Genomic DNA, 21,914 nt, shown 5'->3' with positions numbered 1-21,914 from the left:
TACTTTCATATCTGCTCAAATTACTATCAGACAATTTAGCTGCCATAATATGTGTTTAAAAGAAAAAGAGTGTAATAAAACAAAATAAAATGAGGACATTAAGCACAGTACAGCTCATTTCACCAGGGATTGCTTGTGGGACTTGAACTTTACCAGAGTGCGCATGATAAAATAAAGAACTTTCATCATATTTAGATTTTGTGGTGATGTTGAACAGGATGAACATGGCTGCGAACCACCGGGTTAGATATCTTCCTGGGGCAGCAGTAGATTCACGAGTGTGATTTGGGGATTTAACCTCGTTTCACAAAGATGCTCTTCTCCCCGCTTCAAAACCAAGTGTCCATGTTATGAACTGACATGTTAATAACTGATATAGAAAAAAGAGAGAAGAACATTTTTGTGAAACAAGGTTGAATCCCCAAATTGCTCATCATTCCCAAGATTATGCAATCTTTTGGTCCCATGTAAGAATGTCAATACGTTTAGTTTATATTGTGTTCACAGGGAGTAATCCTAAATGAAGTCATTCAACACAAACTGACATACAGAACATTTAATACAATGTAAGCATGGGAGCACTGGTTGTTTTTTGGGTCTAATGAAAAGCCGACAAGTGATTTCTGCTGCTTACCTTATTACAGTATACATGTTGTGTTCCACAGATTAATCTGACCATGGCAGGGATTATTTACCATCACTCTATTGCTCAATAATGCAAACAACAAACCCATTTTGTCAGACAAAGGTGGACTTCTGGTGGACATGACATCTATTACTTCCATCCATCAGAGGAGAGGGATCCTCCTCTGTTGCTTTCCCCCAGGTTTCTTCCTTTATTTCCCTGTGAAAGCTTTTTTTTACTATTTTTATTTAGGAGAGTTTTTCCTGCTCCGATGTGATGTCCCGGGATGTCTCTGTGTGTAAAGCCCTCCGAGGCAAATGTTGTATTTGTGATTTTGGGCCATACAAAATAAACTGAATTGAATTCATTTGGGGAATAGCAGTATTCCCCACAAGGCTGTGTGTCTTCAATGCTTTACTCAATGCTCTCTGAAAATCGAGAAACACATGTAAGTGTGGAGGCAACAATACATTAAACATCTTCAATTAAAAAGGCAAAAATAATGATTATCCTCCAACCCTGTCGCTCCTGAGCTCTTCATCAAAACGTGTAGGCTATCCATCTGTATACACAGTATATGCTCCTGCTTAAGATACTGTGGTTGTCACCCCAAAAGACCACTAGATGGCATATTTAATGGGCTTATAGCAACTACAAAAAAAGCACACGCAATGCATGTCAAGCAGACAGATGGCGCAATTGCTGCAGAAATGCTGACCTGTGCAATACAAAAAAAAAAAAAAAAGATATATTTTTTCAAAACAAGAGCCAGGCCCCTTTCTGTCAGCGGCCGTTTGTCATTGTGCAAACAAACTGCTCTTTCCTCGAGTGGACAGAGGACGCATCTTTCGTCATGCTGGACTGAAATCAGTCATGCAGAGGGAGCTGTGACGCGTTCCTGCCATTGTGGCACACATTTCTTGGAGGAATGTGTTTTCCAAATCGATGCATATAATAGCAATGCTGCTTTCCAGGCCGTCATTGTGCAGGCCGGGACCGTCTCAGAGAAATGTGTTCAGTGTTTAGTTTATGTAATTTTGGAAAACACTGCTGCCAGAAGTGGTGAGGAAAAAAAAGGTAGAGAGAGAGAGAGAGAGAGAGAGAAAAAAAACACATGTATTCCCGACCGCCCATTGGTCCACATTTTCTATGTGCTGCCACAATACAGCACACACGTGACCTCCCTGTTTTCACCCAGTTGGACGCGTGTACTTAAACGACGGGCCACTACCATTCACCAACACCAGCCCGAATAACACAACATACCGATGACGGCGAGGTAAGATCGCCACTGCGGGGGGGGGGGACTGGGACCACTGGGAGCGGACCATGGCGGCTGCCACGAGCAGCAACACGTCCACGCTCCAGCAGATCAAGCACTCCAGCATCGAGCATACGCGGAAACGCATCGACCCGAGGAGGAGGCAAGCGGCGCTGTCCTTTCTCAGCAACATCTCCCTGGACGGCCGACCCGTGCAGGACGATGCGGACAATCAGACCGAGGAGGAGGAGGACTCGCCTGAGGCTCGGACTAGACGCAGCCTGGTTTCTCCAGGGCGCTCTGCGCACGGAGCGGCTGGCGCCGCTGCTGGCGCCGCCGCCGCCGCCGCCGCTGCCGCTACTGCGGCGGCGGCGGCGAACACGGCCGCCCAGGCGCTCGCATTCGCAAACCAGGCTCTCCTCGCCAGCAGCCGGGCCGGTCTCGGGACGGGTCCCGCCGCGGCCGCGCCGACGGGCGCGGGCACGGAGGGCGACGCTTTCTTGCCCGCGACGTTCAGCTCTCCGTTCTCCGCGGTCCCGGCGTCGACGAGAGGGAGGCTGCAGACGTACACTCAGGGAATCCTACCCGCCGCCTACTCCAGGCAGTCCTCGCAGAACTACAGCCTGGAGGGCGTGCAGATCGCCAACTCTGCCATAGAGCTGCAGCGATCAAGGTAACGGCGTGCACGTCGGCGGGGGGCGCGTTTTTGGGGGAACATGCAGTGCAAGTGTGAGTGAGTGTGTGTGAGAGATGATAAAGAGGCAAATCTCGTCTGCAGGATCTGCACAGTCAGGCCGTTCAGCTGAACATCGCTGTCATGCTCCTATAACCGTGTTATTGGAGCATGTTTTGGTGAACTCCCAACATGTCGTTATTACTAACCCTCTGGTGCAGTTTGTTTTTGTTGCTTTGCATTCACCACCAGCCTACAGTAGGTCATCAGGTCTCTTTTTTTATCTCCTTCATTTCTCAATTTGGCACACTTCCAATGCAATACGTGTGTGTTTGTGTGTGTGTGTGTGTGTTTTGTTTCCCCACATTAACCAGGGCCCTGAACGAGTGACTGAATAAACTCTTGGAAGTCTTTTCTCGCACTTTCTTTTCCAAGCCGACCGTTTTTGGAAAGGTGTCTTTCGGTTCGGCGGTCGCACGGAGGCAACGATACACAACTTGTTTATGTGCGGCATGCAGGAGGACACCGTCTTATGATCCACTGTTCTGCAGAGGGGTGGATGGATGGATGCAGTGTGACTGCAGCTCTGCAGCTGTAACATATAGTTTCCCCAGAGACGAGAGAGAACTCGCACCTCCAGAAGTTTTTATTTACGCCCACAAATGCACTCGACCTGAAATCATTGTGAGTGAATGTCATTCCAAAACCCTGTCACACACCTGCCGCCTCCTTCCCCTCAGTGTGGTGCAGACGTCCTGTAACTCTACCCTCACTGTCCAACTACTGTACATAAACAACAGTGGCCTGCTGCTCCGTGAGCATGTCTTTTAAGTGTCCTCTCTGGCTACTTTGCCTTTCACGCCGGAGGCCCAAGGAGAGTTTGGCCAGTCTGACCTCGGAGCAGGACAGCTGTCGGTAGCAGTCGCCTCATGGTTCCCTCACTGTCGGAACCTGCTGTCGAATCCTCTCCGCTTTCCTTTCAGAGCCCCCCTCGCCCCCTCTTACCCAAGTCTCTCTCCTCACTCTGGTGTCCTTGCCAGACTTCTCAGGAAGCTCTGCTTCATAGGGAAACACTCAATAGGCATTTAGTTCCCCTTCCTGACCTCATAGAAATTGCGCTGCCAAACTAAGACCCTTCGAACCCTTCTAATCTGCGTTGTTTTTTTTTTGATAGTGAAAGACGTGCATTCAATACGTTTTCTAACACCCAAGACACTATTATTCATTTGAAATTCATTTATTTTCTTAGAGGCCACTTACTGACACTCAAAGTAAGAGGAATAAGCAACCATTAGAAACACGGTGCAATGAAGCACAATCCATTAACGCTGCTGTGCAAAGGAAACAGAACTAAAGCGAAACACAGGCTCAAGGAAGTTAGCATTAGTTGACAAAACACTAAACCAGATTTGTTGTTTTCTTTGGAGTTCTCATGCATATCACACACGCTTCTGCTGCAGATGGTGCTTGCCCAGTTGTCGTGGAATTAAAGATGTTTGTACTTTCCTTTCCCCCCCCACACATTTTTTTTTAAGGACCTCCTGTTCATGTTGGCGCAAAAGTAGAGTTTGCAAGTTCCTTCTTGACTTTGGAAATGTCAGTCCTCCTTTATTAGATTGTACTTTTGAGCCAACGTGGATGAGAAGTCTGAGGGGGGGGGAAAAAAAGAAAAACGGAAATTTCAAAATCTGCAATTCCACTGCAGCTGAGACCCCCCCCCCCCATGCTGAGTAAGATCATGTGACACGGTTGAAAGCTCCAGAACAAATACTGAATGGGCCGTGTGGTGAGGTTGTTCTGTCGACTGCTGTTTTCAAGGTCAAGCATGAACTTTCAGTCTGCAAATGGAAAAAAGAGTTATGATTCAAACAAGGAACCATGCTGTACATTTAATGTGATGTATAACATTGTTGTGTATGTAGTTTCAAATGACATTGCATTTCACAAAACTACGAAGAAATAATAGTCAGGGCATCATATCATATGTACTACACATGTTCATGTTAAACAACAAAAGAAGCCAAATTCCTCAAAAGCAGCCCTGCGAGAACGTTTCCTGAATAATAAACCGTCAAATATTGGAAAATGATTCCATAAATCATGAACCGTACAAAAAAAAAAGAAAAAAGATCTGCCAGTTTTCCATCCTTCCAACCCAGCCCGGGTTGCATCTCATTTCTCCGTCGTTAAACCGTGCCTGTGGAATGTGCTTGGAGGATGTCTCCCAAAATTATAGCGTCGAAAAGCAAGCAACCTGTTGATGGAGCGCGGCCATATTCCGACGGCGGCGTGCGAGAGGGCGAGAGGCTCCGCACAGTGCCCGGCTTGTTTTCCCGAGGTCAGCTGGTGGCAACGTGTCCAGAGGTCTCCGGCTGGGTGAGGCAGGATGCCCAGGCTTTCTGAGAAGCGGCTCGGCTGCGCGCTCTGTATTTTCTGTCCTCCACTTCCTCTCCCAAGAGGCATCAGGGACACACTCTCCCCTCAGACTTTTTAGCGTTCAGGCCTGCTCCCGTTCAGGAAGTCGCGGAGCCTGTGATGTGCTGCCAAAAGAGATGCTCTACGAACAAAGCTGCTTTTGACCATATCCTCATCAGAATCCACTGCTTGGAAATGATGGCTGTTTTTCGTGTTCAGCTTTCCTTCCACGCCTCAGCTGCAGCTTTAAATATAGCATACCTCTTACCATCTGGCCTCCTCTGCCTAAGGTGTCGAGCTCATTTCATCCTTTTCCCCCATAAAACATATCCAAGCCCCCCTCCCCCCCGCCCCTTGTCTTCTTTTAGTTACATTCCGTTAGCTAGTGCAGAGTGAATAATGTTCAGTATTTTTACAAGCTCTTTTTTTTTTTTTTTAAATTTCAAACATGAGGCAGCAGACGGTTGTGGCTGGAAAACAAGCAGCACATGTCATTATACTGGCCCCGTGGAGCTTTGTGTCATCGGGTCACATAGTTTTGGTTATGAGGTGAATTGTTGTCCGCTGAGGTCATGGCTGGCATAATCCCGGGATTATGTAAGAATGCTTCATTTATTTTGGACGGAGAAAACCCACTTCAAGGATGAGACGGCGTGACGAAGGTCCGCTCGCGTTCTTCTTTATGCACTTCGAGGCTAAATCCAGGAGTTAAGCTTCCACAACATGTGTTGTTGTGTTTCTCACACTGAACAGCGGAAAGAACAATTGTATTTGTTTCTTTAACATCTCTTTTCCCCCAATTCATTTGTGTATAATCTGCTGATGCATCCTGTTTGTACTCCTCGTGTGTTTGCGGATCAGAGGGACTAAACTGTAATCACATTTCCGATAGCCTCTGCTGCACTTCTGTCGAAGAAGCCCTGAACATGGCATTCATTTCCACTCGGCGACTCTCCGGCAAAATGGAAGACTACGTCCTGTGGCAAGCTGCCAACAGGGCGTACGTGTGAAACTGTCTAATCTCCACATCTAAATAGTCCACTTGAGTTTTACAGCATCGTTGCATGGCACTGCTGGGCAGGATTATTCATCGCCTTTTTGGAAACGGTTTCATTGCGAGAGGATGTGCAGTGTGTTTGCAGATCTCAATGGTGCATGGGTTGCATTGACCAAACATGCTTTAGTTGCATCACCGGAGGCGACAACTGCAGGGATTGTGTTGGAGATGCGGAGGGATGCTTGTAGTTGCCCCTTCGGCACTGATTTACACCAAGGTTGCTTTGAAGCTTTTGGCCCGGCCCTGTTAAAGTCAAACTGGGTGAATACAGACTGTTCCACTAGTTGTGTCTGTGGTGAATAAGTTGCCAGCCCAGTGTTATTGTTTCCAGGATTTGTAGCGCGCTAACGAACATCTTTTGCATTAGAAGCACGTCCTGCTGCTGCGGTCGACCGACAGGTCCTTGAGTCTGCTCAAAGTCCTCACAGTTCAGCTGTGTCCTTATGAAGTGCGTACCTTCCCATGGGCCCACTACTGAATGAGTGTTATGGATCAGTAACAATTCAGTGAGATTTCTGGATTGGACCAACGACAAAGTGTCACACAGAATGCAGACAGATGGCCACAATAAGAGGTTACTTCTTCTTTGGCACATATACAGTGTCACAGTCTTTGCTCAGTCAAAGGACATGGTTGGATGTCTCTGTCTTTCCTAATGCAAAACTCAATGCCTCTATGTAGATTGAGGGCTCTTGGTTGCTGGAAATGATGTCACACAAATCACATTTAGCTGGATTTTCCTCCGAAAATCCAGCTAAAGCTTAACACACGAGGCATCAGCAGCAACGTTGCAAGCTTTTTCGTAGGAAATCCCATCTTTTTGTTGCCATCCCTCCACTGCAGCGCTGCAAGGAAACACTGTCCCAAAAAAAAAAAACAACAAGAGGAAATTGTCCTAAAAAGACAGTAGCACTTTATTTATCTAAGTCAGACTTCTGAAGCCTTTTGGCCGCGTTATGAAAGCCAAATATTCACTCTTTTAGTTCTCAACTGAGAACAGTATCGGGCTCATTAGCTGATAAAATGCTTCATTATGTTCGGCGCTAGATGCAAATAGTTTTCTGCTGTTTCATGCTCGGCTGCTAGTGCTTAAGGGTTTTTTCAAACCGCTGCCTGCTGCATCCAGCGAGTGCACCCAAACAGTGGAATTGTTGGCCCCGAAAATCCAAAAGCTGAAATATTGTAAAGCTCTCTGAAAAGCTCTGCACTGTCAGTTCCAATGCTACATCCGATACCTCTCACTTTACACATCAGTCATTTGATCCATCTATTCGTACAAAGATATCCATTAGTGCAGCTTTAAGTTAAGCCTTCAGTTGGAGACTTAATTCAGTTTGGGATTAAAGAGTCGGATGAGGTGATTTTTACATCCTCATTAGCTAAAGACAGTCATATGTTTCACGCCAACGTCCTATTTCAGCTCTTGACGTATCAAAATATGGAAGCACGGCAACATGGAAATGTTTTCTTTTGACCTGAACTGTTCTAAAAGCTTAATTTGATGAGTAGTTTTAAGATGGAGTGATGCACCATCATGAGAAAGATAGACTGTCTGTAGTCTCAGGTCTTTATCTAGCCTCCATCAGAAGGATGATGTAAGACTATAAATCACATGACCACAAATTATCCTCCCGTCTGACCATCAGGCAGAGATAACAACCATGTCAGTTGTCTGTTGTTCCTCTGGACCGAACAATCTGCTGTTCTTTATGCTCTTCATCAGAGTGTTTTAATTCTGCTCCTCCCAGTTTCTGACTAGTCGGGTCATAATATTCAGGTCATAATATGCAGTGCAGACGGGAAGCCGGCGCGATGCCTCTCGGTTTCTTGTCCGCTCCAGTCTCAGTCCTCATGTACACACTTGTCTCACCCCGTCTCCTCAGACACACTATGTTCACTCTGCTTTGGTATTGGTTTAAACCCCGGGAGATCCTCGAGGACCGAGTCATCTTTTGTTAATCTGTCCTCGCGCTCTGTCGTTCATTAACCAGCCACTCCGCCATCTCCCTCTTTTTATGAAATGTCCAGTGAAGAGGCGCTGGGTCAGGGCGAGTGTCGTCCGCTCGCTCAAATGCTGCCGGCTCTAAAGCGAAAATAATGGCGTAGTCCAAGATGAAATGAAATACGCAATGGTGTGAGCAGGCGTCCGTTTGAAAACCTTCCAAGCTTCACCGACTCTGCTGCTGCTGATTTGCTAACGGACCCCTCGGGAGGATGCTTCATGTTTTACTTATTTGACCACTAATGTGTTTGTTTCCGCTGCTTTTAAATGTGGCCACTCCATAAAGCAGATTAATGTTGGATTATGTCGTTATTGTGGTGTTAAACATACAATTACAATCTAATTTTGGAACGGCTCAGGCTTACTTGGCGGCCATACGCGGGTTTGTTTCTTACACTGGCAGCCGATCCTGGAGAAGTGGTCCGGCAGAATTAGCCCGTCGAGCCGTGCAAACCAAAGTGTAAAATAAAGGCCATCTGTGAGAAAATGTGTTACACAAAGTGCTTTCCGAGCCAGCTCGTTATCCTCTTAGCGATTTTCTGATCCTGGAAAATGTTTCGGTGCTGGATGCCAGATTGAGGAGCGATCATTGACCACAGAGTCACACAGTGGTGTTGGTGGATGATCATAACTCAACCGGCCATGACTTGTTTTTTTTGTAAATGAACCACGCGGAACAGACGGAGACTGAGCGATGATTTCACACTGTCGTTTGACCTTTTGCTCCACGGCCTCAGTGGCCTCAGTCAAGTGGAGTTTCAGGGCTTTTGTGTCGAACCAAAAATGGTTTCTGGATACTGAATGAAATGTGTTGGCAATGTATGCGGCGTCTAATTATTACGTCGTTTCTTCGAGAACATCTTTGTCTAAATCATGAAATCTTTCCAACTTCAGAAAGGATTTTCTTCAAGAATATTTTTTTAATAAAACGCTGGTTTTGTTAATATTGCCTCTATAATCCTTAAACTGAAGGATATTGGTATAGCGGACATCATTTCAAACATTTTCAAAAGATACTGACAGATTGCTGGAAAATACGTGGTGTGTGTGTGTGTGTGTGTGTGTGTGTGTGTGTGTGTGTGTGTGTGTGTGTGTGTGTGTGTGTGTGTGTGATCTCCCATGCTATTCAGTTCCTCAGTAGTTGTGTAAAAGTATAGCGAGGTTCAGAGCGGCTTCACCCACTTATTGACCCATTGAGTTACACAAAGTAGGTAAATGGCGATTTTTTTTTTTTGTCTGTGAATGCTGATGCTTTGGTTTTATTCTGAAAGCTAGACTGACCGCAGATTGCGAGGAAAATGGATTGATTTTTAACGCCCACTCTCGCCATTTTAGGTATTGCTGTGCTGTGGAATTGGCTTTGATTTAGTGCTGTACCTTTTATTCAAATTGCTTTGCAGGACTATGTATCCATGTGTTTGGCACAAAAAAAAAAAGATCACAGTGAGGATTATATCTTTATTTTGCCAGCATTAGTTCTCCTCTAAGCTGTTTTGCAGGGCAGTTGGTCCTGTGTTTGGTATGATGATGTCTTCATATCTCCTAACTTGGTCTCTGTCTGTCTTTCCAGACGGAGACTCATCTCTCAGCGCTCTTCGCTTGAAACGCTAGAGGACATTGAGGAGAATGCTCCTCTCCGCAGGTAGCGAACTGCACTGAAGTACCGCTCACATTGTCTCACACTGTATACGATTCTGACACTCGGCTCAGTGTAACGTATCCCAATGGGATTCTCTCTGGGTTTTTTTTCGAGGTACTGATGTTTTGTGTTTGTTTTTACGTTCTAGATGCCGAACCCTATCGGGTTCCCCCCGACCAAAGAGCTTCAAGAAGATCCACTTCATAAAAAGCATGAGGCAACATGATATTCGCAATGGAAGGTATGAAGGCAAACAACGCCACCACTTAGTCAATACAAGTCCTCGGTGGATAATGGCAGGCTGCCGCGGTCAATGAACTGCAAGTGTGGATGTTTTACAAGCCACATGGTATTCAAGCAGCCCAGGCCCTGTCACTGCATGTCATTCTGACCCATGAAGGACATGTAGGCGCTTGAGGATCCTCTCCATTTCACACAGGAGTATAATCTGATTGAGTTTCATTCAAATGGTTAGTCGATCACTGTTGGATCATAATCTCACAATGAATTCACTCCTCAAAGCTAAATCACATATCATTGTATCACATAAGCATGTATGCACTACACAACAAATCCCACACGCAACAAAAAAAAAATGGCACGCTGGTGTTAGTGTTGATGTGTTACCGGGTGTGCGGAATGTAAACACAGGAAAGATGGTTGTTGTAATCCAGGACAGGAGTCCCAGGAAGTGTTTACTGCTCCGGGGACTTTCAGCGTTATCAGCGTCACATTCTTTGGATTTTAAATCTAATTGAGGCGGCTGTTGTTGTTGCTTATTTTTTTAAGGTATTCTGTGATGCACAGTGTAGTTCTTGTGCTTTCTGAGAAAATAATTTCCCAGATGTCAGTACAGTATGTCTTCTAGACAACCGGTGCACCCTCTGGAAGAGTTTGTCCTGTTAAATCAGGACTCCTGATGGGTAAAGATGTCCTGATACGCACAGCCACGTCTGATGGGGAGTAACTGAGCTGGATCCCCCCCACACACACACTATTTAAAAACTGCTTTTTGATCAACTGATGCTTTATATCCAACGTTGATTTTGGTCCCAAGTAGTGAGATAAATGATGTTTCTATGAGTTGCAGCTGTTTAAAGACTTTCCTTTTTAATTAAGCCTCATTCCCCACGTGCTGCTAACTGGTCACACGTGCACGTTTTACACACATACTTGGACATTTATTCTAAAAATAGCAAACGTTAACTGAAGTTACCTTACAACAAAAATGCATCATTGTTGCCTCCAAACCCCTGACCACATGCTACACGTGCCACAATAGCACGAAACAGCACACACTCATTTCACAAAGTCTCATCTCATTCTCCTCATTCTTATTTTTACTGCACACTCTCTCCAACTTTAACCTGTGGATCTTGTCAGATAGATATTGATTAGCTTGTTTACTATTTTTGTTTTTATAGGATAGTCCTTATCAGTGGCAGAAGATCCTTCTATAGTGTATTTTCTGTCCTGCCCTATCGAGATTGTAGCCAAGCAGGGTATGTATCCTACAGCATGCCGAATTTATTAACCTCCTCCGGCCTGTGCTCCCTCTTTCCCTTTTTTGTTTTCTCATCGCTCTTTCTTCTGTGGATGTACTCTCCTCTGACTGGTGCATACATTGCTACGGGCTGGTTTTGGTGGATGCATTTTTACCATTAAGGTTTGATCAATAAATAAACAGCGGGCTGAAATGGGCTTAAACTAATTCATTCTGTTAATTGTTGCCCAGTGCTTGTTGCTTGTATTTGCTTCCCCCCCCTAATGGCTCCCATGGCTTTTAGCCCTCCTTCCCCTTTTTGTTGTTCCAAATCAACCCATTTTTGTCTGTTGCAACTGTCGCTTTGGCTATTTAGCAATTTAAGACTCACTTTTTCCGACGGGGTTCCTGTTTCTCAGATTTAGAAACGTTAGCTCTTAATTTATTGCATGTGTTGTCCACTGGTTTATTTATCCACAGCTGGCCGCCTAGAGTTTCTGCTGCGTGTCCTGCGCACAGTCGTGCCAGTTTCTCAGAAACCCTTTGTGTTCAATCTTTGCCTGGTTCGGAAGAAGAACATGTCTGGCTCATCTGTAGAGACTCTTGATGTCGTGTAATGGGAACCCACCTGGCTTTCACGGGTTAGCTTTGGTACAGCCGATGCCGTGACGCCCCCCCCCCTCCCCGTCACATGAAACGGTGCGTCTTGGTGGAAGTGAAAGAGGAAAAGGGGACAGATGAGCGCCAGAGAACACAATGCACAGAAATAAAAGCTTCACACCGGGGCTTAGTGAGGAGTATAAAAGGCTCAATCCCTTTTGTGGAATTTCCAAAGCCAGCCAATCGGTGCAAGGTCAAGGGTTAACAAACCCCCAGGGCTATGCAATTAAAATGCTCGTTGCTGCTAATTGACAGTTTACAGTTAGACTTCGGGTTACAAGTGTTCGAAGTGCAAAACATTATATCGGACGAGCGGGCCCCAAAAGGCTGATTGCATGTTGTTTCTCTCTCGCTCTGTCTTTATGATTACTGTAACTGCCGCCCCATGAACAAAAGATTTAGCTGTGCAGCCTGGCATGGTGCCAAAAAAGCGTGTGGGGACAGAACATGAAGGAAATCATTAATTTCAAAAGTAATGGTTTGACATTTTGGGAAATACACTCATCAGCTTTCTTGTTAAGCGTTATCTGACAATAATAACTCTCCCATATCGGTCTATTTAATATGAAATAAGATGGCTATCTGAGTTTCGCATTAAGACTGAAGCAAGGTGACTGGGGACATTCCCCCCGGATGAACCACGATGTTTTATGATTACTTTTATTGATGCACTGATGCTGATACTAATATCACATGTCTGACCTCGTATCAGATATCACTATTTTAATAAATAACAATTCAGTGCATTTATTTCCATGTGTTCATGCTTCAGTTTGTTTGATAAAGTTAGGAAAGCAACGTTTAAGTCAAGCCTGCTGCCGTGAACATACAAGAATGAACCCAAACACACAGTAAGGCACACGGCGTTTTAATTAAACACCAGTATCAGATTGGTGCTCCACCCCCTGCTTTCAGTCTTCATGCTAAGCTAACGTATAGCCCCATATTTAGCGTACTGATGTGAGTGCGGTGAGCGTTGATCTCCTCATCTTAACGGTGGAGGAGAAAGCAAATGGATGCGGTTTTTTTTTCTCCCAAAATGTCAAACTAAACACGACACTTTACAGACCCAAAGACTATTTGATTGGACATCTGTTCACGGCGGCGTCTCTGTCGAGTGACACTTAGTTGGTTTTAGGTTTCAAATCCCGCTGGGGGTCAACTGTGGCTTTTCTGTGCAGACTTTGCATGTTCTCCCTATGTTTGCATGGGTGGCCCCATATGCTTCAGTGTCTCCGACCCTTCAGAGACATGCATGTTAGGTAGTGCTCCTGGCATTGCATTGTAGTCACAGTTGGCCTCCGGTGTAAAGAATCACATGGGTTCAATGCAAAGGAAATGGCCTCCCTGGGATGAATACAGTGCTATTTACTGATGCTAATGAGTTTAGTCAAATGGGCGAAGACTGCAGGGGGATAGTATTACAGGTCAATCGAGCCAACTTGAAGCTGTTTGTATGAGCTGTAAAGTGTTTGGTAGTAAAGAAGCCGGTCAGGGTCAAGATTCTGTTAGTCGTGTTTTTTTTTTCAGAAGCGTTTGGCGGAGCGTGACGAGCACTTTGGAATATAACGCTACGAACATACAGATGTTTGAAGCCAGCGATTCCTGTCCATGCATGTTATGACGCGACGCCAGCTTTTCTTATATTGTTCCTTTCATTCCTCCTTCCTCACCGCAGACTGAAGCACAACATTGTTTATTCTTTTCCTGGATCGCTTCTTAGAAAAGCTCTCTCCCTTTTTTAGAAAGCTTTCTAATATGTTTTCCCTCTTTTTTTGGCGGGGGGGGGAGGGGGGGGGGGTGTTTTGTTTAACGCCACTGTCCTGTGAGATGTCTGCTGCCTGGGGATCTCCATGTCTCTGATGCATCCATCAACAATGTGTCCTGATGTGCCTGTTTGCCAAATAACACTGTTTTGCATTCTATCAGATTCGCCCCACACATCATCAAAACTCTTGGAGAGTCATGTGAGGGCCGACCGTGTCATTTCTTCTATTTATCCGGGCACCATTTTAAACGGAGAGCATGGCCGAGCGCGGGAAGATAACGACGGAGTCGAAGAACGAGACAGTGTTACGATTTAACGTCTGCTGACATTCTGGAATTAAACCACGTTGTAAAGACAAGGGGCTAAAATAAGGCTTAAATTTAATATATGACAAACTCAAGTGGATATTTGGCTGCCTTTGTCTTCTCACAAAGGCAATTCTGCATTTTAATTGTTTTAACCACCTTTGTTCATCATTACCGCTAATGTTAAATTGCTGGAAATGATTGGAGTCTCCAGCTTGCCATTACCTCTTTGCCATACTGAATAACTGATACCAGAGTGGGAATGTGGTGGACTGCAGGTGTACAACCTCCTTTTATCAGTGCACATACACACACACTCAGTAGCCTCTACTGGCAGTAACTAATGTCCACTTTAATTAGTATACAGTTTGCTTGAACAATGACTTAATGGGCACGTGTTTTCGTGTTTGACATTGCCCCAGTCTCCTGTTCATCCTCAGCAGCAGACAATAAATACCAGAAATGACTGGCCGATACAACATGTGTGCCGTCGCGGGCTCCACTGTTTGCTCCACTGACACACTTCACTCTCCAGCAGTTTTCGACTTCAGAAAAAACATTTGACCTCCAGCAAATCTGCCACAGCAGTGGGGAATTTCTGGCCTCGGTGAGGCAGCAGCCGAGTCTGAAGAGACCGGGCCCCGCTCGAAAGAAACTGTACTCGCCCTCCATCCTCCCTCCCAAGGGTGCTCTTTATTTCCGATTGTCCTCCGATGCACCCAAAGGCAGGCAATTACAGAAACTAGACCGGCCGACGAGTGCGGGTCGATACGGGGCCTGAGGTGAGGTAGAGATAGGGAGGTGAGTAAGAGCAGGCCGGAGCGAGAAGCTTGAGCAAAGGGATGGGAGTCAAAGGAAGCTGTAGGAAGGTTCGTATGGACGGTGAAAGCTCTAAAGGTCTTGTGTTCATTAGGGAGGTAAAGCTGGAAGGAGGAGGGCGTCAGCGGCACCCGTCGGGAGGCGTCAGTGCCAAGGAGATGGTGATCGGGCTGGAGGGAGTGGAGTTGGGGGCTGATGGAAAGGTGAGATGCCAGCAGTAAGATGCTGTGTGGAGAGGGGGAATAGAGAATCACCCTGCGTAATAATTACAAAATGAATATTGTATTGCTGCAAATGTTCTATTGTGTAAATGTGCATGTGTTTAGAGGTAGTAGTTATGTGTACATGAGATTTTAGTTACTCTCATTCAATGGTTGGTCATGTGGACTAATTGGTACTTTTTGTTAGTTTTATTCAAAGTTACACGGAGCCACCACTGAGAGGGAAAAGGAAAACTAGTTCATTATCGAGGCAAATGAGAATCGGTGGCAGATGGATCACTCCGGTAGCATCACGCTAAATGAGACGCAACATCATTTTGCTGCTGAATACAAAAACATTACTGCACTAAATATCATCTGAGTTCTTGCAAGAATTTGTTGCACATAAGGAAAATGGCCAAGATTACGTTTTTGAACATCAGTGCTAAACTTAGACAGTTTTCATACATGTTTTTGTCGCCCGGACTAGCTTAGAGTTGCTAGCTTTTAACGCGCAAGTCAGAAACATGCACGCTGTTGCTTCATAAACCTTCATAACAAGTAGTCGCTAACAGTATAGTAGCTACATCACAAACACGTCATTCTGAACTACTTTTCACAGTCTCTCCCCTTCCTGAGTGTGTCCATGTGTGAAATAATCAACACCGATTTAAGCATATTTGAACCAGACAACACGTATTTTTTCTTCTAAGCAGCATTATCGTCATGTTAAAAAATTAATCACATTATTAAAAGCTGCATTTAATTTTGGGAAAATAAGTTCCAGGCTCCTGTTATGTGCACGCTGACTCACTGGTGTTATAAACTTTGACACGAGCTGACACGCCCTCAAAGTTATTGCTACCGTGCCTTTTTTCGGCTCTGACAAGCGAGTGAAAACGATACATTACTCCAGTTTAGCCTGTTTGGATTAATGGAAAGCTCAACTCTGTTTATGCTGTTGTGAAACCGCTTTTATAACTCCATCTGTGTCTGCAGACCGTGTCCTACACCCAGTTCCTGTATTCCACTAACGTGCTGGGTGGTCGAAGAAACACCATCGACTCCACCTCGTCCTTCTCTCAGTCTCGCAACGCCAGCCATAGAAGCCTCAGTTTGGGCCGAGCCAACAGCAACCAGAGCAGCTTAGACACAGGTCAGTCGACTCCCAACATGCATTTCAGGTTGTTTTTTTTACCTTTTTTTTTTGTTTTTTTATCCAGTTTTTTATTGGTAACGGTAGCGCAAATGGTAACTTCTTCTTTGTGTCCGTGTCAAGGGAATGATTTGGGAGACTTCCGCGAGTACGACCCAAATCTGCTGGACGACCCTCAGTGGCCTTGTGGAAAACACAAGAGAGTCCTCATCTTCCCCTCTTACATGGTGAGAAACACATCCTAACTCACAACAACAACAACAACAACAGCAGCAGCAGCAAATGCAACCATGTCATTGAACCACCTCTTGTTTGACGTGGTTTGTGGAAATGTCCAACAAGATCTCACTATTGATGCTTAATTCAATTTTTTTTAATGGTTATTTTGGTCATTATGAGCCCTTAGTGCTCAGTCTTACCACCACAATTAGAACAATCACAGACTGGATTGACAATTTCCTTCTTAAAGATCTTCCTGAATTGTACTATATATTATTTGTTTTTGGAAAGGTTTTAATCAGCACGTTCACTCTTTCTCCCACCTTCTGAGATCTGAATGAATACACAGAAAAGTCCCCCAGTCGAGTGGGCAGGAGCTATTAAGTTGCAACCGTGAGCAAAGTGTTTTCATCGCAGCAATAACACCTCTCTTCATTTTTCCGGAAAAGAAACAAACGCTTCATTGAGTTTTGATAAAAACTAAAAACCCGACTAGACTCCCGCCTCAGTCTGTCCTGTGGACAGAATACACAACAAGGAATGACATCGCTAAAATGTTAAGTCAAGGTCAGGTTCTGTGTTTGTTTTTTGTTTTTTTCCCACTCTTCCTTCAATTACGAAACCCAGCGTCTCACAACAATGGCTATTGTGTTTACTACAGGAACTCTCATCCGATTGAACACTGGCTAGAAGACATGACTCAAGCCGCAGCTTTCAGGCTGGATGATAATGGCAGTCTTTGTACTCTGCGTGCAATTGAGGAAACGTGTGTGTGACCGAGAACACTGTGAATATCGTTTTAAGTCACTTTGAATGTGGTTGGTTTCGTGGCTCGTTTGATTTGTGTCCTCACGGTAAAAACATGCAATTATGAAGTGTTTTTTATGTGGTGACACAAGTTAGTGTGAGACACGGTCACACATTTGCTTATGCCGGTTTTGCTTTCATGGTATTTTCTCTGGCGGAGACCGCCGACAAGCATTCGTTCTCCTTCATGGTTCACCATCGGGGGCGCGGTGTTCAGTTTGGACGCCGTTATTCATACTGGACGAGAAGCGTTTAGAGAGTCATCCTTATGTTTTTCGCACCGTTGCATTGTGTGTTCTTATCTGTTTCAACTCGGTGGACACTTTGCGATTGGAAGATTCCAACGTCAGTGTTAGTTTTGTATGTTTAACGTCATTTCTGCATGCTGGAAAAGCCTCTGCTCGCTGTAGCAGAGGAGCAACTAACGACATGTTTCATTGTCCGTTAATCTGCAGATAATTTTCTTGGTTAATCGTTTCATCATTAAATTCCCAAAACTAATTTTCTAGAGCCCACGGCATCCTCATGTAGCTCCGACCACCAGTACAAAACCCAAAGATATTTGATGTACTGTATTAGTTTGGCACATTTGCTTGAGAATAGAGACTGGAACGATATGATATGATAATATATTATGAAACCATGAATTGAGTTGCCAGTTCTTCAGCTCGACACCAATTTAACTCCTCCAATCTGGGAACACGGCGACAATCCTACAGCAAAATCTGACTGAGAAAGAAACGCCAACGGACACAATCAGATAGTTTGTTATTAATAATGCACCTTTTCGTTGTGTTGAAAGAGTGTCATGTATTTTATTTTGGTGTATTGTCAGTGAAATGTGGACATACACACACACACACTATTGTTTCTGTGTGTGTGTGTGTGTGTGTGTGTGTGTGTGTGTGTGTGTGTGTGTGTGTGTGTGTGTGTGTGTGTGTGTGTGTGTGTGTGTGGCTCAAGCGTTGGAGGTCAAACTGAAAGTCGATGAAGCCGAATGGTTTGTAATAATCCTGTGTACTATAAGTACGGGAGGTCAAAGTCGAACCAAAAAGTATTTACAGAGGACATTTTGGGTATTTATTTTATTTTCCCCCTTGCAGTAATACTGCTTGTGTTTCTTGCCCTGTCTGACTAACTGTGTCACTATGTGCCTCCATCTTTAATGCTGGTAAATGGTCTTGTCACGGAGCGAAAGACTCCTTTTGCCTCTAGAAGGTCTTACATTTAAGTTGTGGATTAAGCAAAGTGCTAGAAATGTACTTTGTTCTGCAGGGTTATTATGCGGTCTTAATGTGACTCACCCACCTGGTACTCAGAGCGTGTTATAACAAACAGAGTCATCTAATGGGAGCCTGACGCGTCAGGAAAGCTCGGTCAGCAACCAGAAGGTTTTGTGTTCTCCGGCTTAGTTTTTCTTATCCTGAACAAATCCTATGGACAAAAAAAACAGAACCAAATATGTGCTCTATAATTTTTTTTGTATCATCCGTCTGCAGGCCCGAGCCCCCAAAATGCTAAACAGCACTGTAGCTTTTAGCTGGCATTACTCAAACAGGAGTAAATAATGAAATTGTTCATTGTCATCAGCTGATTGATGCGTCATTCTGCTGCTGTAAATACTCACGAGCACAAAGAAAAGTGCCTGACTCAAAGCATCCACAGTTGATATGATCGTGGTAGTGAAGGAACAAGTACAACAGCGGATATTTAAAGTGTTTGGACAACTTTTTCACGTGGGATTCCTTGACCATAAGAAAGCTACACGATACAACCAGACTTGTCCTTCCAGTGACACGACAAACAGCCGCGTTGTGAGACCGTGGAATCCAACACTGGTGTGTGAGGATCCAGTCACGCTGCCCGGTGCTGATAGTCTGGTCATTCTGACACCACCTCTGGTTTTCCTTTCCAGACCACGGTCATTGAATACGTCAAACCCTCTGACCTCAAGAAGGGCATGAACGAAACCTTCAAGGAGAAATTCCCCCACATACGGCTGACGCTGAGCAAGATTAGGAGGTAAAACAGACCGAAATGTGTCGTAAGAAGCACGTGCGAACACAAAGATGATTTAACTTTAACCTGTTGGGTTTCTTCTCTTTGCCGCTAACGTATTTCTTTTATGTGTTTTTCTTCGCCTCCCTGCAGCTTGAAAAGGGAGATAAAAAAGTTGGCCCAGGATGAATGTGGCTATGAGGAGCCGACGGTGGCCATGGCTTTCGTCTACTTTGAGAAACTGGTGCTTCAGGGCAAACTAAACAAGCAGAATCGCAAACTCTGCGCCGGAGCCTGTGTCCTTCTGGCGGCCAAGATTGGCGGCGATCTCAAGAAGCACGAGGTCAAGCTCCTGATAGACGTACGTTTTCCTCACTCGCACCTCCGTAGATCATAACTCCGACGCCACCGTGATACTTTGATGATGATTTTGTGTCCATGTCGCACCGGATTAAATTGCAAACGCACTCAAATCCCAGTCAGCATATCGCGCATGGTGCAAACTGACTGTTGCTTCTTCTGATTAACCAGGAAATTGATTACAGAGAGATTTCTTTGTTTTTCATGGATAGTACTTACCAATTTGAATGTGTAAAATCAGTGGGGTGGAAAGCTCCAGAGTTGCAAATTTCCGCCACTTCAGCTCTGATTTCTGCAGAACTGCAAACAGAAAAGAGGAAGAAAAAAAGTATTATCATCTGTCAAATTCTAACATTTCACCTCTTCTACCATTTTCCAGTGTGGTGATGCTGGTTTAAAAATAGCCGGTCTAATGAGAAGCAATAATCCATGCGGGATGGTATACATCTACTTATTTAACTCTTTCATATACATTTTTTTCTGGCAGAAACTGGAAGAGAGGTTCAGAGTGAACCGCAGAGAGCTGATAGCCTTTGAGTTCCCGGTCCTGGTGGCGTTGGAGTTCAACCTGCACCTGCCCGAACACGAGATCATGCCCCACTACAGACGCCTGCTGCAGACCTCCTAGCATTAGTGACCCATCAGGAGGACGGCCAGCAGGTTCTCCTCCTGATCCTCTGCTTCCCACGGTATCCATCCTTCCCACCTCCGCTCCTCGCCCCCTCCGCCTGACAGCCCACGAGGTACCAGGTGTCTCTCGACTGCAGCCGGCGGCGCTCTCCTTCCTCTCAGAGACCTGGAATCAGCCAAAGGGACGCGCAAATTCTCAAAGTTTCCTCCTCTTGTTTGACTTCCACATTCATCATCACGACACAGACTTCTGAAAGAAGAAAACAAAAAAAGGCTCGAACCGTCTGCACACAGGCGGTTTTTCTAGTTTGCATGTTTTTACGTCATCATCTTCACTTTGTACATTTTAGAGCTCTCTTGTTGATTAAGAGAGCTGTTCTTGTTTGAATCTGATGGTGAACTTTGTATCTCAGTTAAAGCAACCGACGATTGTAACATTTTTATCATCTCTTTTCATTAATCTATCTTTTATAAAAAAAATCGGTTGCCTCCTAACCTGCATACAAGTTCAACTAAAGTCTTTTTAAGGGGCTCGTTTTGGCTGCACTTCCTCAGAGGGACTCATCTTTTCGCAAATCATCTTTTAAAAGTGCACTTTTTGATTATTGTGAGACATTGGGGGACATTTTTTTCAGAGTATTAATAAGCTAACCCTGAAAAATAAGCTGTGTTCATAAACACCACAATCATTACCGTTTGAATTTTCTCTCTTATGGTATACTATATTCACCGTTTCTAGCCACAACTATCCGCATGAAAAGTATTGATTGTTTGCATTCAGGTGCTTGCAGACAAAATGGGACTTCCTATTTTCACAGAAGTGTTCCATACATTTTCTACCAGTCAAACGCTTGCTATGGATTTACAGAGACCAGACCCACTTTTATCAATGTCACATTTCCTGTGCTCTATGTTAGAGTGTATTGCGAGCACATTTACGGTGCTGTAACGGGGTCAGGAAGGCAGTTCAGAGGTGTTTATGAGTGCACAAATGCCATTAAACCGTGATCAGGATTAGCAGCAGGGCGCTCCGGTATTGAGGGAAAACGTCCTTCGGCTGTGCGGATTAAGACCATGTCACTGCAGGCCTCAGGGACCCTTCATCTGACCTCGAAGGAGAAGTCAAATCTAAACGCGATCCCTACGAGGATCAACGACGGATCAAATATTTGCATTTAACTTGAATCGCCATTTGTTGATTTTTTTAAAAACAAAAGTCGTTGGAAAAAATTTAAAAAACTGAAAATTGACAACCAATGTGGAAAAAAAAAACTACCGTTCCGTTCATTTGGCATGCATCGCAACTTGATTCTTCTTTCTTGTTTGATCTTGAAATTGTCTCAGAAAATACCACAGAGTATTGAGGGAGGAAAAATGTATTTAATGCTGTTCCAAGTATTGATGATGTTTGAGTTGAAATGATCACAACGTGAAACCAAATTGTTGAAAAAAAAGCAAGAATTGTGCTGATTTAAGGTGAAAAAATGACTGATCTTATTTCTGTTTGCAAGCCCAAAGATTTCGCTATAAGATGCACACTAAAGACTCATGGGCGACACTTATTACCTGTGTGTACGTTTGTAAATAAATTGCTTTGCTTGTTCAATCAAAACAAGACTCTGACGTGTTTTTTATGTGCATTGAGTGAACGGAAACTACTCCGCATCAATTCCTGCCTCACTGGATCGCACTCGGCCGCTAAAATTCACCTTAAGTTTTCAGCTTCTCTTGAACATTACAGTAAACTTAAACTTTCTCTGGAGGAAGGTTTGAAGCCTGTTTTACCTCCTAACTGGGTGTGGTAGGAATGTGCTTTTGTCCCACCTGGAACCACACC

The 21,914-nt window shown here is 44.6% G+C and overlaps 1 protein-coding gene across 4 annotated transcripts; it reads left to right on the top strand.

The window, feature by feature from the left end:
• The first annotated feature begins 1,797 nt into the window (after positions 1-1,797).
• On the top strand, positions 1,798-21,664 carry cables1 (Cdk5 and Abl enzyme substrate 1). Of its 4 annotated transcripts, XM_068568492.1 has the most exons (10): positions 1,798-2,559; positions 9,604-9,675; positions 9,821-9,913; positions 11,097-11,174; positions 14,802-14,910; positions 15,907-16,063; positions 16,187-16,290; positions 19,005-19,111; positions 19,241-19,448; positions 19,935-21,664. In XM_068568492.1, exons 1-10 carry the CDS (start codon positions 1,955-1,957, stop codon positions 20,073-20,075), a joined length of 1,674 nt encoding a protein of 557 aa, XP_068424593.1. In that variant the 5' UTR covers positions 1,798-1,954; the 3' UTR covers positions 20,076-21,664. The 4 variants fall into 4 exon arrangements, with proteins under 4 accessions (XP_068424593.1, XP_068424602.1, XP_068424620.1 ...); XM_068568501.1 differs by lacking the exon at positions 9,604-9,675; XM_068568510.1 differs by lacking the exon at positions 11,097-11,174 and having other exon boundaries at positions 1,799-2,559.
• Positions 21,665-21,914: the final 250 nt, after the last annotated feature.

Source organism: Clinocottus analis, unplaced genomic scaffold (assembly GCF_023055335.1).
Source record: "Clinocottus analis isolate CAN_PGR_092001 unplaced genomic scaffold, fCliAna1.0.p SCAF_11, whole genome shotgun sequence".
Lineage (NCBI taxonomy): Eukaryota > Metazoa > Chordata > Actinopteri > Perciformes > Cottidae > Clinocottus > Clinocottus analis.
The sequence above is the reverse complement of the archived record's forward strand: the minus strand, read 5'-3'. Positions and strand labels throughout refer to the sequence as shown.

Coding starts and splice junctions, on each gene's coding strand:
- cables1 (XM_068568492.1), top strand. CDS start 1,955: ATGGCGGCTGCCACGAGCAGCAACACGTCCACGCTCCAGCAGATCAAG. Junction 19,112..19,240: donor ACGCTGAGCAAGATTAGGAG/GTAAAACAGACC, acceptor GCCTCCCTGCAG/CTTGAAAAGGGAGATAAAAA. Junction 19,449..19,934: donor AGGTCAAGCTCCTGATAGAC/GTACGTTTTCCT, acceptor TTTTTCTGGCAG/AAACTGGAAGAGAGGTTCAG.